Source organism: Dendrobates tinctorius, unplaced genomic scaffold, assembly GCF_039654945.1.
Source record: "Dendrobates tinctorius isolate UK_male_01 unplaced genomic scaffold, ASM3965494v1 ptg000075l, whole genome shotgun sequence".
In the NCBI taxonomy this organism is placed as follows: domain Eukaryota; kingdom Metazoa; phylum Chordata; class Amphibia; order Anura; family Dendrobatidae; genus Dendrobates; species Dendrobates tinctorius.
Genome location: NW_027361743.1, coordinates 44,019,754 through 44,032,946, shown reverse-complemented (window position 1 = coordinate 44,032,946; position 13,193 = coordinate 44,019,754). Strand labels below are relative to the sequence as shown.

Sequence of the window (13,193 nt, the reverse complement as noted above, 5' to 3'; positions counted from 1 at the left end):
GGCGCACGCAGCTGCTGCTCATTCAGGCAGCTCATCGTAGCTACAGGACCTTCCATGATGCGACCAATAGGACCTGCGGTCACGTGACTTGCAGTGCACACTGGGAGTCACGTGACTGCAGGTCCTATTGGTCACATCATGGAAGGTCCTGAAGCGATGAACTGCATGAATGAGCAGCTGCTACTGCGCGCCCTGCAGGAGTAGGATCTCAGCAAACACAAGAAAGCCAAGGGGGAGCTGGGAGCAGGAGCCATCATTGGAAGGTGATTACAGTGACAGGGGGGAGAGTGCAGGCACATGTAATATGCACCGCTTCCCTGTCTACCAACGTGGGGCTGCTTCAGCACCGAGGTGATGGACAGCTGGTGCAGTGAATATTACATGAGCCTAATGAGCGGGAGCACAGGACCTCCTGCTGTCTCTGCAGCCCACAGCCAGCCCACCCCAGCCCCCTGACACCACTCCAGAGCCGCCCCACCCCCCACTCTATAGCACAGCAGAACACAGATTTGCATTATAAGACGCACCCCCCACTTTCCCCCCAAATTTGGGGGAACAATAGTGCATCTTATAATCCAAAAAATACAGTATATTATTAAAAAAGTTTTATAGAATTCATTTTGATTCTCTCCTTGCTTCTTATCTGATGATCTTCTCTGAGAGATCCGTCACCGCCATCATGGTTAGTGGTCTTTGCGTTACTTATTGATCCAAGTCCTGGCTCTGTTATAAATAAAATCAGTCGATGATCCCCCTCACTGACTCCATTGCTCAGTCTCCACTGCTGCAGTCAGGGACCAGCGAAGAGCTGATTTTATTATTGGTATACATTGGCAATGAGCAGTAGGTAATAAAAATAAATATCCCCCATTCTTGAGGGGGATAAAAGTAAGGGAAGGAGCGCCGTTCAATGCAGAATTGACTTGACACCATATAGCATTTGGAGAGCCCCTGATGTGCCTAAACAGTGGAAACCCCCCACAAGTGACCCCATTTTGGAAACTAGACCCTACAGGGAACTTATCTAGATGTGTGGTGTGAAAATTAAAAAAAATCATATTTTTTCCACAAACATGATCTTTTAGTCCCCAATATTTTTATTTTCACAAGGGTAACAGGAGAAATTGGACCCCAAAAGCAGTTGTCCAATTTGTCCTGAATACGTTGATACCCCATATGTGGGAGAAAACTACTGTATGGGCACACATCGGGGCTCGGAAGGGAAGTAGTGACGTTTTGGAATGCAGACTTTGATTGAGTGGTCTGCGGGTGTCATGTCATGTTTGGAGAGCCCCTGATGTGCCTAAACTGTGGAAATCCCCCACAAGTGACCCCATTTTGGAAACTAGACCCCCCCAAGGAACTTATCTAGATGTGTGGTGAGCACTTTGAACCCCCAAGTGCTTCACAGAAGTTTATAACGTATAGCCATACAAATAAAAAAAATCATATTTTTTCCACAAAAATGATATTTTTGCTCCCAATTTTTTATTTTCCCAAGGGTAGCAGAAAACAGGACCGCAAAAGTTGTTGTTCAATTTGTCCTGACTATGCTGATACCCCATATGTGGGGGTAAACCACTGTTTGAGCGCATGGCAAAGCTTGGAAGAGGAGCACCGTTTAACTTTTTCGACACAGAATTGGCTGGAATTGAGATCAGACTCCATGTTGCGTTTGGAGACTCCCTGATGTGCCTAAACAGTGGAAGCCCCCCCAATTCAAACTCCAACCCTAACCCCAACACACCCATTACCCTAATCTCAGCCCTAACCCTAACGGGAAAATGGAAATAAATACATTTTTTTAATTTTATTATTTTTCCCTAACTAAGGGGGTGATAAAGGGGGGTTTGATTTACTATATATGGCAGGTTTTTATGTTTGGTAGCTGTCACATGCTAAGACGCTTTTTATTGTAGAAATAGTTTTTGCATCACCACATTTTGTAAAAATAATTAATAAAAATATCCTAAATAAAAAAAAAATCCCCAATAAATTCTTTTTTTTTTTGTAAATAAAAAAACAATAAAAATACACATATTTAGCATCACCGCGTCCGTAACGACCCGCCCTATAAAATTGTCCCACTAGTTAACCCCTTTAGTGAACCCCTTAAAAAAAAACAAAGCAAAAAATAATGCTTTATCATCATACCGCCGAACAAAAAGTGCAATAACACGCGATCAATAAGACGGATATAAATAAACATGGTACCGCTGAAAACGTCATCTTGTCCCACAAAAAAAGAGCCACCATGCAGCATTATCAGCAAAAAATAAAAAAGTTATAGCTCGCAGAAAAAACGATGCAAAAATTATTATTTTTTTATATAAAATTGTTTTTATTGTATAAAAGCGCCAAAACATAAAAAAATGATATAAATGAGGCATCGCTGTAATCGTATTGACCCGAAGAATAAAACCGGTTTATCAATTTTACCACACGCGGAACGGTGTAAACGCGCCCCCCCAAAAGAAATTCATGAAATGCTGCTTTTTGCTCATTCTGCGTCCCAAAAATCGGAATAAAAAGCAATCAAAAAATGTCGCGTGTGGGTCAAAATATGAAAAAATTATAGCTCTCAAAATGTGGTGATGCAAAAACTATTTTTACAATAAAAAGCGTCTTTTAGCGTGTGACAGCTGCCAAACATAAAAACCCGCTATACATAGTAAATCAAACCCCCCTTTTTCACCGCTGCTCCGAGGGTCTTAGGGAAGCAAGCAGGGAGCCCTATGCCCCTGGTACACTGCGATCATGTTTGATCGCAGTGTGCCAGTGGTTAATGTGCCGGGGGCGGTCCGTGACCGCCCCTGACACATAGAGCCGGGTGTCAGCTGTGGTAATCAGCTGACACCGGCCACGATCAGCGGTGCTTCCTCAGTGAGCGCCGCTGATCACTGTGACATACTATCCCGTCCACGGTCTTACTGGCCCAGGTACCGTGGATGGGATCGTACGTCGGATGTCAGAAAGGGGATAATATTAGACAGAGTAGGACCATCCCAAAAAGGGTCACCTTGCTGACTGTGGGACGGCTTTTATGCTATTTTTGTTTAAAAACAGTGTTACTAAAAACCCTTATGTTATTTAAATGCACTTTTGCTTTTCAGTTATTTAGTTACAGTAGGGTTTATGTTCATTTTGCTTCTTGTAGGTTTTGTATGCTTTATAGCCAAAGTGAACTTGCGCTGCATGTATACCAACTTAACCCAAGCTCAATTTTTGTTTTTTTTTTTCTTTGTATTTTTGCATTTTGTGCAACTGGGGCATGGCCTCCCTTCCATGAGCTGGAAATTACATTTAAATAGCTTTCCAAGACTGATGTCCACAGGTCAGGACCCAGTCCTTTGTCTGCCCTTATTCACGCTAAGGTTAACGGACACATGGTAAGGTTTTTAATATTAAACAGTGTAGGATCATCCAGAAAAGGGTCACCTTGTCGACGATGGAAGAACTTTTACGCTATTTTTGATCAAAAACAGTATTACTACGAACCCTTATGTTATTTCAATGAACATTTGCTTCTTAACTATTTAGTTACAGTAAGGTTTACGTTCATTTTGCTTACTGTAGGTTTTGTAAATTTTTAATACGTAGTAAATTGCATAGTTGCTTTTTTGCCAAGCAATTGTACCCATTTAACAAGATAAGACTAACCCTTTAATTCTCAATATGTAACAGAATCTATAAAGGCATGAAAATGGTCCCCTTGTATCTGCCTGTCCCATTCATGTACAGTTTACTCCATTGCCCAGTGTCATGGAGATGCTGGAACATGGCAGCGATGCCAGAACATAGGTATGAAATTCAAGACATTGTTCAGGAATCTGGGTACTTCTACTTCTTTCTTTATCATAAAAAGAACTTGACCAATTCCATAAGGGAAATATTCAAATTGTCTCTTCAGAGAGGAAGAGGACTAGAACTCTTGTGCCACCTATATCATAGAATCGTAGAGTTGTAAGGGATCTCCTGGGCCATCTGGTCCAACCCCCTGCTCAAAGCAGGATTCGCTAAATCATCCCAGTCAGATGTCTGTCCAGCCTCTGTTTGAAGACTTCCATTGAAGGAGAACTCACCACTTCTCGTGGCAGCCTGTTCCACTCATTGATCACTCTAATGTCAAAAAGTTTTTTCTAATATCTAATCTGTGTCTCCTCCCATTCAGTTTCATCCCATTGCTTCTAGTCTTTCCTTGTGCAAATGAGAATAAAGATGATCCTTCTACAATGTGACAGCCCTTGAGATATTTGTAGACAGCTATTAAGTCTCCTCTCAGTCTTCTCTTTTGCAAACTAAACATTCCCAAATCCTGCAACTGTTCCTCATAAGACAGGGTTTGCAGACCGGTCACCATTCTGGTCGCTCTTTTCTGAACTTGCTCCAGTTTGTTGATGTCTTTTTTAAAATGTGGTGCCCAAAACTGGACACAATATTCCAGATGAGGTCTGACCAAAGAGGAGTAGAGGGAAATAGCAAGTAGCAATCCTAAAAGTCAATGTCGACCCTTGCCACATGACTTAGGATAAAGGCCAAAACAAGAATATCAATTTGCAGACACTGTGTTTCGGGGGACTGCCCCTCGTCAGTGCAAAGTGTGAGATCTGGTTTGGCTGTGTGAGAGGCGTCTGATCAGTATCCAAGGGGTAACTGACGAGGGGCAGTACCCCGAAACACAGTGTCTGCAAATTGAGATTCAGGTTTTGGCTTTTATCCTAAGTCATGTGACAAGGCTCGTTAAAGGGTCGACATTGACTTTTAGGATTGCTACTTCCTATAAGTGGCACTAGAGTTCTAGTTCTCTTGCTCTCTGAAGAGACAATTTGCATATTTCCCAGCGGATCATTGCGGCTTTAAGTCTCCTCATCTCGACATGCTTAACATGTCACTCTCCGCAAGGATAAACATTACTCCTTGGATACCAATTCCATAACAGTGTTACTACATTTCTTTCAGCTTCTTCTCAGATGTTTTTTCCCCTTCTCTTATGAAGAATTGTGCACCGGTAATAGTCATGGCTCCGGTATCTTTACCTTGGCGAATTCCCTGGGCCACCTTCTCACTCCATGGAGGTTGTTCTTCCTTCTCTTTGGGTGTCGGCTCAGGCTCGGGCATAGAAATCCCGTGTATTGTCTGAGTCAGGTCTATGACTTCACCTGATGCTTCACTGGGCTTCATAGGAGAAATAATACACAATTCAGTAAACCTCACCACGAGCCGATACAGCTGTCTGGTCTGTGTAATATTTAATTTTTCTTTTTTCAATATTTCGTAGACCATATCGACCCCACTCCCCCAAGTGGATCCATTTAGGTCCGGGACACATTGTACAGCACGACTGACTATATATATTATCTATGCATTTATCAATATCTCCCCTGGACGTACCATAACTGCCAGCCAAAAATCAGCTAACGGTTTACTCCAATCCTCAATACAACTATACAGGCTTGGTTGGTTGTATTATGTGGGGGGAGGGTATTTAAGTTTCAGGGTCAAGGAGTACCCCCTCTATGTAATTGGGGTTTACGGCCAGAAATGGGTCAGAAATGTGCATTTTCTGTCTTGGCACAGCTGTGAAACAAAGGAACGGAAACTTATATCCTTCTACCAGATTGCAGGCTCCAGATTACACCATGTGAGGTTTGGAAAGATTTTAGGTACAAAGACGACATTGTGCCAATTGAAGGCACATTGAATAATTAAGCACAAAGGGAACGGATATGCTCCAAAATGTACGTATCCATTTACCAAGAAATGACTGGCAGGACTTATTCCTGCAACACTTCTGAGAAAAATCAAAAAGAAAAATCAATTATCAGTGTCCCACAGACATTAGGATCATCAGCTTACAGTAGATCTATCATCAGACTATGCGACCACATGTGAGGGCAGGTTACTTGTGCCATTTGGCTAATAGGTGTAACCAGAGCAGACCGTTGTGAGTCTGGTGTGGCAATGACAGGAAAGCTTCGCCCACCATGATTATTATGATTGACAGGTCACTGTAAGGTCACATACACAGCAGCCATCAAATACACGGCTGTATTCTTCGATTGCTCCAATTAGCAAAAGGGCACACTATGTTTGTTTCAGTTTTTGCTGCAAAGTTGGCAGATCTGTCACTGTATTATACGGCCTCCACATAGACGACATATTGTGATGATAGATCTGCTTTAGCTCCTGGATCCTGTAGGTGCGACATGGAAAATACTACGGTCACTATATCAAATCGAGATCATAAAGCCAGCGAGTAAATCTCCGTTCTGCCCAAGCCATGTACATCGTATGACCTGGGTGATTTTTCTTGCTTTTTACTTACTTGAATTCTCAGGTCAGACATCTGTTTCATTAGGTCTTCAAAGAGCTCCAGATCTGCTGCCGGGAGCTCAACGGAGAGAACGACCCCCACATAAGAGCCGGGGGGCTGCGACATCAGGTCTGGGAACATGTACACCCCATTATTAGAGAGTAAGACTGGAGACTGGTCAGACATGAGCGGGTACAGCCAGTCACACACCTGCCAAACAAAACGGGTGTAGGCGTTATTCTACAGAGATCTTCATTTTTGCACCCTCCTATGTAACATTACTAAATGGGGCCACTCACGTCAGCAGACGGCTGCAGGAGCAGCTTTCTATCGCATGTACCATTTTGGGCTGTAAATATGGACCAGAATACTGTAGGATGTGCGGAAAAGCAGCCATGTGTGCTAGCGATACAGAATGAAACTCACTACTTCTATCATCACCCCCGGACAAAGTCTTCTTTCAGAGAAGCTACAGCAACGGTGGATAGATAGTAGAAGAGACCCGACGCTGCACTTATATCTGCTTTTTTTGCAGTAACTTGGGCTCACGCAATTTGATCACATTGTGCTCCACCTCAGATTTAGAAGTCTAGTCTATATAGCCATAATGCAGTCCTGAATGTTTATATTCAATGTTCACATCTACCTTGGCATGCTCAGAGTGCGGTTGTATTGGTTGGTGTGCTGTAGCAAAGGAATCACACCTGTTCATTTATAGCATTTTGCTCGGAGGCGCTGGTCAATATAAGTCATTTTGCGTTTGTCAGGGTGGGGGGGAGTGACTACCTCCATATTTGATGAGCATTCCTCCTATTTCATCTTAGGCTGTTTCTTGATTAGAGCTGGATCCTATCTGCCCTTTACATATATAGGACTAGGCCCCGGAGAGGCAAGTTTGTTAGTCTAGGATCCCATCTAGAGGGCACCTTCCTGCTATTTGATGGGCACAGTTTTATCACAAGTTGCTCCAATTTATAATTATATAGTGTTGGCAGATAATATATAACCGGTGGCCCTAGTACTAAAAAAGTTTTGGAGGTACTACAACTCCTTCTTTTCTTACATATTGTGCCAAATGTACAGCTTACCTGGAGGAAAGCAGGAGGGCGGTACGGGTCCATTTCAGTACTGGTGTCCATAAACTTAATAATACGGAGATACCCTGGATATGAGGGGGTGCTCACTAATCCATCGGGTGTCACATAGAAAATCTGGACTCCCCTGGGTATAAGGATCAGTTCTTCTGCGTCTACTCCCAGACTCTGCACTGGCGGTGGCTGTGTGGGTATAGCATAAAACTCATCCCTGAATATCGAATGTTCCCCAGACTCAGTCCCATAAGAAACAGTGTAATGTCCATCTGTGGCCTGGGGCGTATATGCTGGGGGTGCGGAGACCCCCGCTACGTGGGGATCCATTGCTGCTCCACTGTTTTGTGCTATACATGAGACTCCATTCACTGGCTCTGAAGGGAATGGTGGTAACGTCGGCAGTGGTGGCCTTTCAGGTTTTTCCTTCTCTTTTGGTGGCAGTGATGGATATACTGTTGGCACTGGGGCAGAGGCACCCACAGTGGGAGGGTTTGCAGGGGGTCCCAACATGCTCTGCTGTAAGATATTCAGTCTGGTATTGATGTTCTCCAGGGTCTCTCGCATCTTCCCTTGCATTTGTCTGGCGGCATCCCAAGCTGGTCCGGTGCACTCAGGTCCCTGTAAGGAGACACTTAGTCCTCTTATCAGATGCTCCTGGCCTTGCTTGTAATAGTTGCGAGCTTCTTCCTTGTATCCGGTCTCATCTGTGTTCAATCCTTTGTTAATGTAGACAAACGCTTTTCTGTATTCTTCCTCAATACTTCGTATTAAAGCGTTGTCCTGCATCTCCGCTAGGGGCTGCTTTTCCATTACTGAAATAAAGAAAAAAGTGCTACATTACCGAAGAAAATACAACTCAGGTACATAGAAATGGAATCGCTAGCCATATGGCTGATTATAGCAGAGTTGAAATCATTCATCTTTTTACGGATGCAGGATATGGACACCTTTGGGGGAAAATTTTATTTTTGGGGGCCTAAAAATATTTTTTGCAATTGAGGTTTTTTTTTCTTTTTTAACTTTTGCTGGGAGGTGCTGGTAAATTTATTTGTTCTGCATTACGGTTAAGCGACTGCCTCCATACTAAATGAGTTTTTAATTTTGCACCACTTTCCTCTCCCCACCTCTTTGCATTAAAGAAGCACTCCTACCATCAAAGTTTTTATCCTTCTAATATATTCCAATCATACTGTATAGCACTGTGTACTTAAAGTTGTTCATTTTACCTTTCTACCCAGTTAATTTTCCCTTTTTTGTTTTTACAGGACTCTGTGCTACTACAGAAGAGGCAAAGTAAAAATCAGATGCCGTATCACAGCACGCTGCTACTTTTTTTTCTCCCTCCTCTAGCATTGGTGTCTCTTATATTCCTCTTGACAATACCCCATAGATTCTCTCTGGGGTTAAGGTCAGGCGAGTTTGCTGGCCAATCAAGCACAGTGATACCGTTGTTTTTAAACCACAAATTGGTACTTTTGGCAGTGTGGACATGAGCCAAGTTCTGCTGGAGAATGAAATTTCCATCTCCAAAAAGCTTGTCGGCAGAGGGAAGCATGAAGTGCTCTAAAATTTCCTGGTAGACGGCTGCGCTGACTTTGGTCTTGATAAAACACAGTGGAGCTATGTAAGCAGATTGTGGGATGCAGTAAAGGACAGGAGGCAGAGCAAGGGTTTACAATTTTACTTAACAGGAGAATACTCCACACAGGGAGGCAAACAGTTAAACGGGGGATTAAACAGTACAATTTTCAAAGGATATTCTGAGTTAAATAACAAAGAATCAGGTAACGGCAGTTCCGGTGAATACGGCTAGCAAGTCTGTAGTCCCTCAGACTATGAGGTGTCCTTTCCAATGGGGTCCTGTGGGCATCAATGCCCCGTCTTCTGGTGGCAGCGGTTGGTCTCCGGTACCTTCCGCTGAGCCCCTAGTCCATGAACATATGCGGCCGGAGCAAACAAGGCAGTAGCACGATCAGGGTCTCCCGTGGGCGGGAAGGTATATACTGCAGTAGCTGACAAGGGTGCGGGCCACAGTCCTGTATGAGCCCAACGTGTCTCGGCAAATATACACTGGCAAAGTCAGGGCGCAAGTGACTGTCCAGTACCCGGTCATTCTTATTTGGCACGTGCACTGTACTCACGGACACGGAGCATATGGCACCTTTCTCCCTCTCTCTGATCCCCACTGTTGGCGGTGAGAGGCGACAGACGCTGGCCAGGGTGATGCTGGTGCTCCCAGGATGGAGCACTCCTCTTTTTGGACTGCTGCAGAACGCTCGGCTCCTCTCTTGACAGCGGTCTGTCTGGAGACGGTGGAGCCGGTGGCAGCGCCAGTACTCGATGGGGAGGCGAAGCGGAGAGCGCCGCTCACCTGACTGGGCGCTTCTCTGGATTGGCGCCAAACTGCACTGCTGCGTGCTCTCTTTTTATCCCCCCGTTCCCCTTGGTCAGGAGGAAGGTCCAGCTTGCTAATGCTTCCCACAGACAACAAGGGATCCAGCCACGACAGTTCCGGCCCCGGTATGCAGGTACCCGCAGTGCGGTCGTCCCCCTTACACTTACACCAGCAGATGACATGGCTCCACAAACCATCACTGGTTTTGGAAAGTTCACACTAGACCAATCAGTGATGGTTTGGGGAGCCATGCCATCTGCTGGTGTATGTCCACTGTGTTTTATCAAGACCAAAGCCAGTGCAGTCGTCTACCAGGAAATTTTAGAGCACTTCATGGTCCCCTCTGCCGACAAGCTTTTTGGAGATGGAAATGTTATTCTCCAGCAAGACTTGGCACCTGTCCACACTGCCAAAAGTACCAATACCTGGTGTAAAAACAACAGTATCACTGTGCTTGATTAGCCAGCAAACTCGCCTGACCTTAACTCTATAGAGAATCTATAGGGTATCGTCAAGAGGAAGATGAGAGACACCAGACCCAACAATGCAGACAAGCTGAAGGCTGCTATCAAAGCAACCTGGGCTTCCATAACACCTCAGCAGTGCCACAGCCTGATCGCCTCCATACCATGTCGCATTGATGCAGTAATTGATGCAAAAGGAGCCCCAACCAAGTATTGAGTGCATTTACTGAACATACATTTCAGTAGACCAACATTTTGGATTTTAAAATCATGCTTGAAGCTGGTGTTATAAAGTATGCTAATTTACTGAGATAATGACTTTATGGCTTACAGCCAGTGAAAACCCAAATCATCAACATTAACAGAAATCAACACGTGAAATAGATCACTCTGTTTGTAATGACTCTACAGTATATAATATACGAGTTTCACTTTTTGTATTGAAGAACTGAAATAAATTAACTTTTTGATGATATTCTAATTTTGTGAGAAGCCCCTGTATCCTGTGGACAGGTAATAAATAGGTTGTTCCGTGAAAGTGGAGCGCTCGCCAGGGCAGTGGGGATATTCGGTACCGGGCCACTTCTTAAAGGGTTGTGTCACGGCAGCTGTGACCCGGTCCGTGGCCTTGGGTGTCCAATAAAAGGGGGTATTTACAAGGGATAATAAAGTTTATAAAGTTTATGATAAAGTGCTCGTGACGCCACCTCTGGTTTCTGGTCAGAGGTGACCAGCGCTACAGGGCAGATCTTCTGGGACGGATGGTAATGCAGCTGAGTTAGTACAGCTCTCCACAGGCAGAGCTTTGTCCCAGGGCAGTTGTTATGAAGATGTTAGAGGTAGTGATGATAGATGTAGCAGAGTTGGTGGGTGACACAGGAATGATCAGAGGACTCAAGTGAGGTGCAGTTCCAAAGCTTTACTCACTGTTCTGGCGCACATATGCCCGCTTGGTGCTGCGTCCTCCAGGTGAGGGGTCCAGCAAACTCCCAGGTAGATCAGGATTCACCTTCCCAGGACTCCCTTCGGTATATGCCTCTCCTGGCCATCTCACCCTGTTGGCTGTTCACCTCTCCTGCCCAACACCTCGCAGTCAGTGTCCCAGGCCAGCAGCCGCGGACCTTGACGGGTGACGTCCTCTCTGCGTCCCCTTGCTCCCTTATGGCTGCCTTTCCAGAGAAGATAACTGTGGCTCGTGGCTGAGGTACCTACAGGTGCCTCTGACTCCGGCTTGGTAGTTGAGTCTAATGATTTCTCCACTAGGCTAGGGGGCCGGTACCCCCATGTAACCTGGTCTCTCCAATACTGGAACGGGCCCCACGGGTGGCTCTCGTACGTCCCATGCCCCTAAGACCCCTTCTGCTCTCCAGGAGCTTCTTTCTGTCTCTTTCCCTCCTTCTGCAGCTCCTCCTGACAGGGAGCTGCTTCAACACACGTCTCTCCACTTACCTTCTTCCTCCTGACTGAACGAACTGTCTCCTCCCGCTCTCTTCCTACCAGCTCCAACCACCTTCCCAACACCCTTTACTACCGAGCCAGAGAGGAGACCATCCTCCCATAGGGTATGTCGAGGGTGCCCTGCTTCTATAGTGTGTGTTGGGTGCAGGTGTCTGAGTACTGGGTGGTGCTCCCTCCTTACCTGAAAATGGGGTACCACACCTCTGGTTAAGGTGCAGTACCTCTGTGGTGAACGAACCCTCAGGGGCACCACAAAAGCAAGTTAAGGGTTCGGAGATAACACGATTTGTGTTAAGCATATTTGCCATTATTGTACTTCTATATGCCAGAGTTTTATTCTTTTAGCTTCCATACATATTCATTGCCTGAGTGAGTGCAGCCTTTTCCTCATTTGAAGCTTTACTTGTATGGTAGAACAGCTCTCTACATACAGCACCTGACGGAGGCTTGTACTAGGTAGCCATTCAGCCTCTGCATGCTGCTGCATAGGCTCCGTTCACACTGGGAAGGAGAAAAAAAAAGTGCAAACATTTACTTCTTAAAAGAGGTTTTCTATGCTTGAGAGAAATTTCAGCAATTACTACTATATGTAGCTACAAGAATCACGTCAAAGCACACACTGTCAGGATTCCCCTCTGTTTCCAGATAGAGTAGGTTGGCCCGTGACCGCTGAATCTTACTCGTGTGCACATTAACACGATTTGACAATCTCAAGTTACACAGAGTGATTGCAAAAATTTCTCTTGAGCCCAAAAAAAACATTTAATTGTAAGTTCACATGTAGCAGATTTGCTGCTGATTTTTCAACGTAGCTGCAGAAAATCCAACCAGGTTTTACAGCAGCAATCTTTCGAGGTTTCCCCCAGTTCATTGTAAAGGGTGAAGTCTGATGAATTTTGCACTGAAAACTGATACACAACAGATTTTAAAATCTGCACCGGATGTCCATTCCCACAGTACACAACCAGTGTGTGAACAGATCCATTGACTGAGTTCACAAACTGCAGCTTTTGTCCAGTTCATCTAAATCAACCCCATTCGGATGAATACAACAAAATTTTACAATCAGGAACGTCTGCAACAAAATCTGCAGCATGTGAATTTATTCTTAGGGTTCACTCCGGCTTCAACAGCAGCATCCAATCTTCTGGAACTATTCTACGGTACAGTGGTCACTGTCCGGGGTCTGTGCCCACAGCTTTGCCATATACAAGGACTCGAATGGATGTTATTTACAGACACCTCATGGCACAAGTTTATGGGATAAGAAACAGGAACGTTATGGGACAGTGACTTCTACCTACAACGTGAACCGCTAGGAGAGATTTGTGTCGTGCAGTTTATTTAATAACACTGGGAGAGGACTGGAGATTCTCACATAAGGCTGGGGTCACACTTAACGTATGAAAAATCGGTCCGAGTCTCCCTGCTGAGAGTCGCAGGAGTGTAACGCGAGTGTCATGCAAGTACAA

At 44.9% G+C, this 13,193-nt stretch overlaps 1 protein-coding gene across 2 annotated transcripts in view; it reads right to left on the bottom strand.

Moving 5' to 3' along the window:
• LOC141096537 (spartin-like) overlaps positions 1-13,193 on the bottom strand; it is a 48,040-nt gene that overhangs the window by 10,170 nt on the left and 24,677 nt on the right. For both annotated transcript variants that reach the window (XM_073583229.1, XM_073583228.1), the window contains exons 2-4: positions 7,402-8,216; positions 6,326-6,523; positions 5,037-5,175 (exon numbers count right to left, since the gene is read on the bottom strand). In XM_073583229.1, coding sequence (XP_073439330.1) covers positions 5,037-5,175; positions 6,326-6,523; positions 7,402-8,214 — 1,150 coding nt within the window. In that variant the 5' untranslated portion in view covers positions 8,215-8,216. The remainder of the gene's footprint in view (positions 1-5,036; positions 5,176-6,325; positions 6,524-7,401; positions 8,217-13,193) is intronic.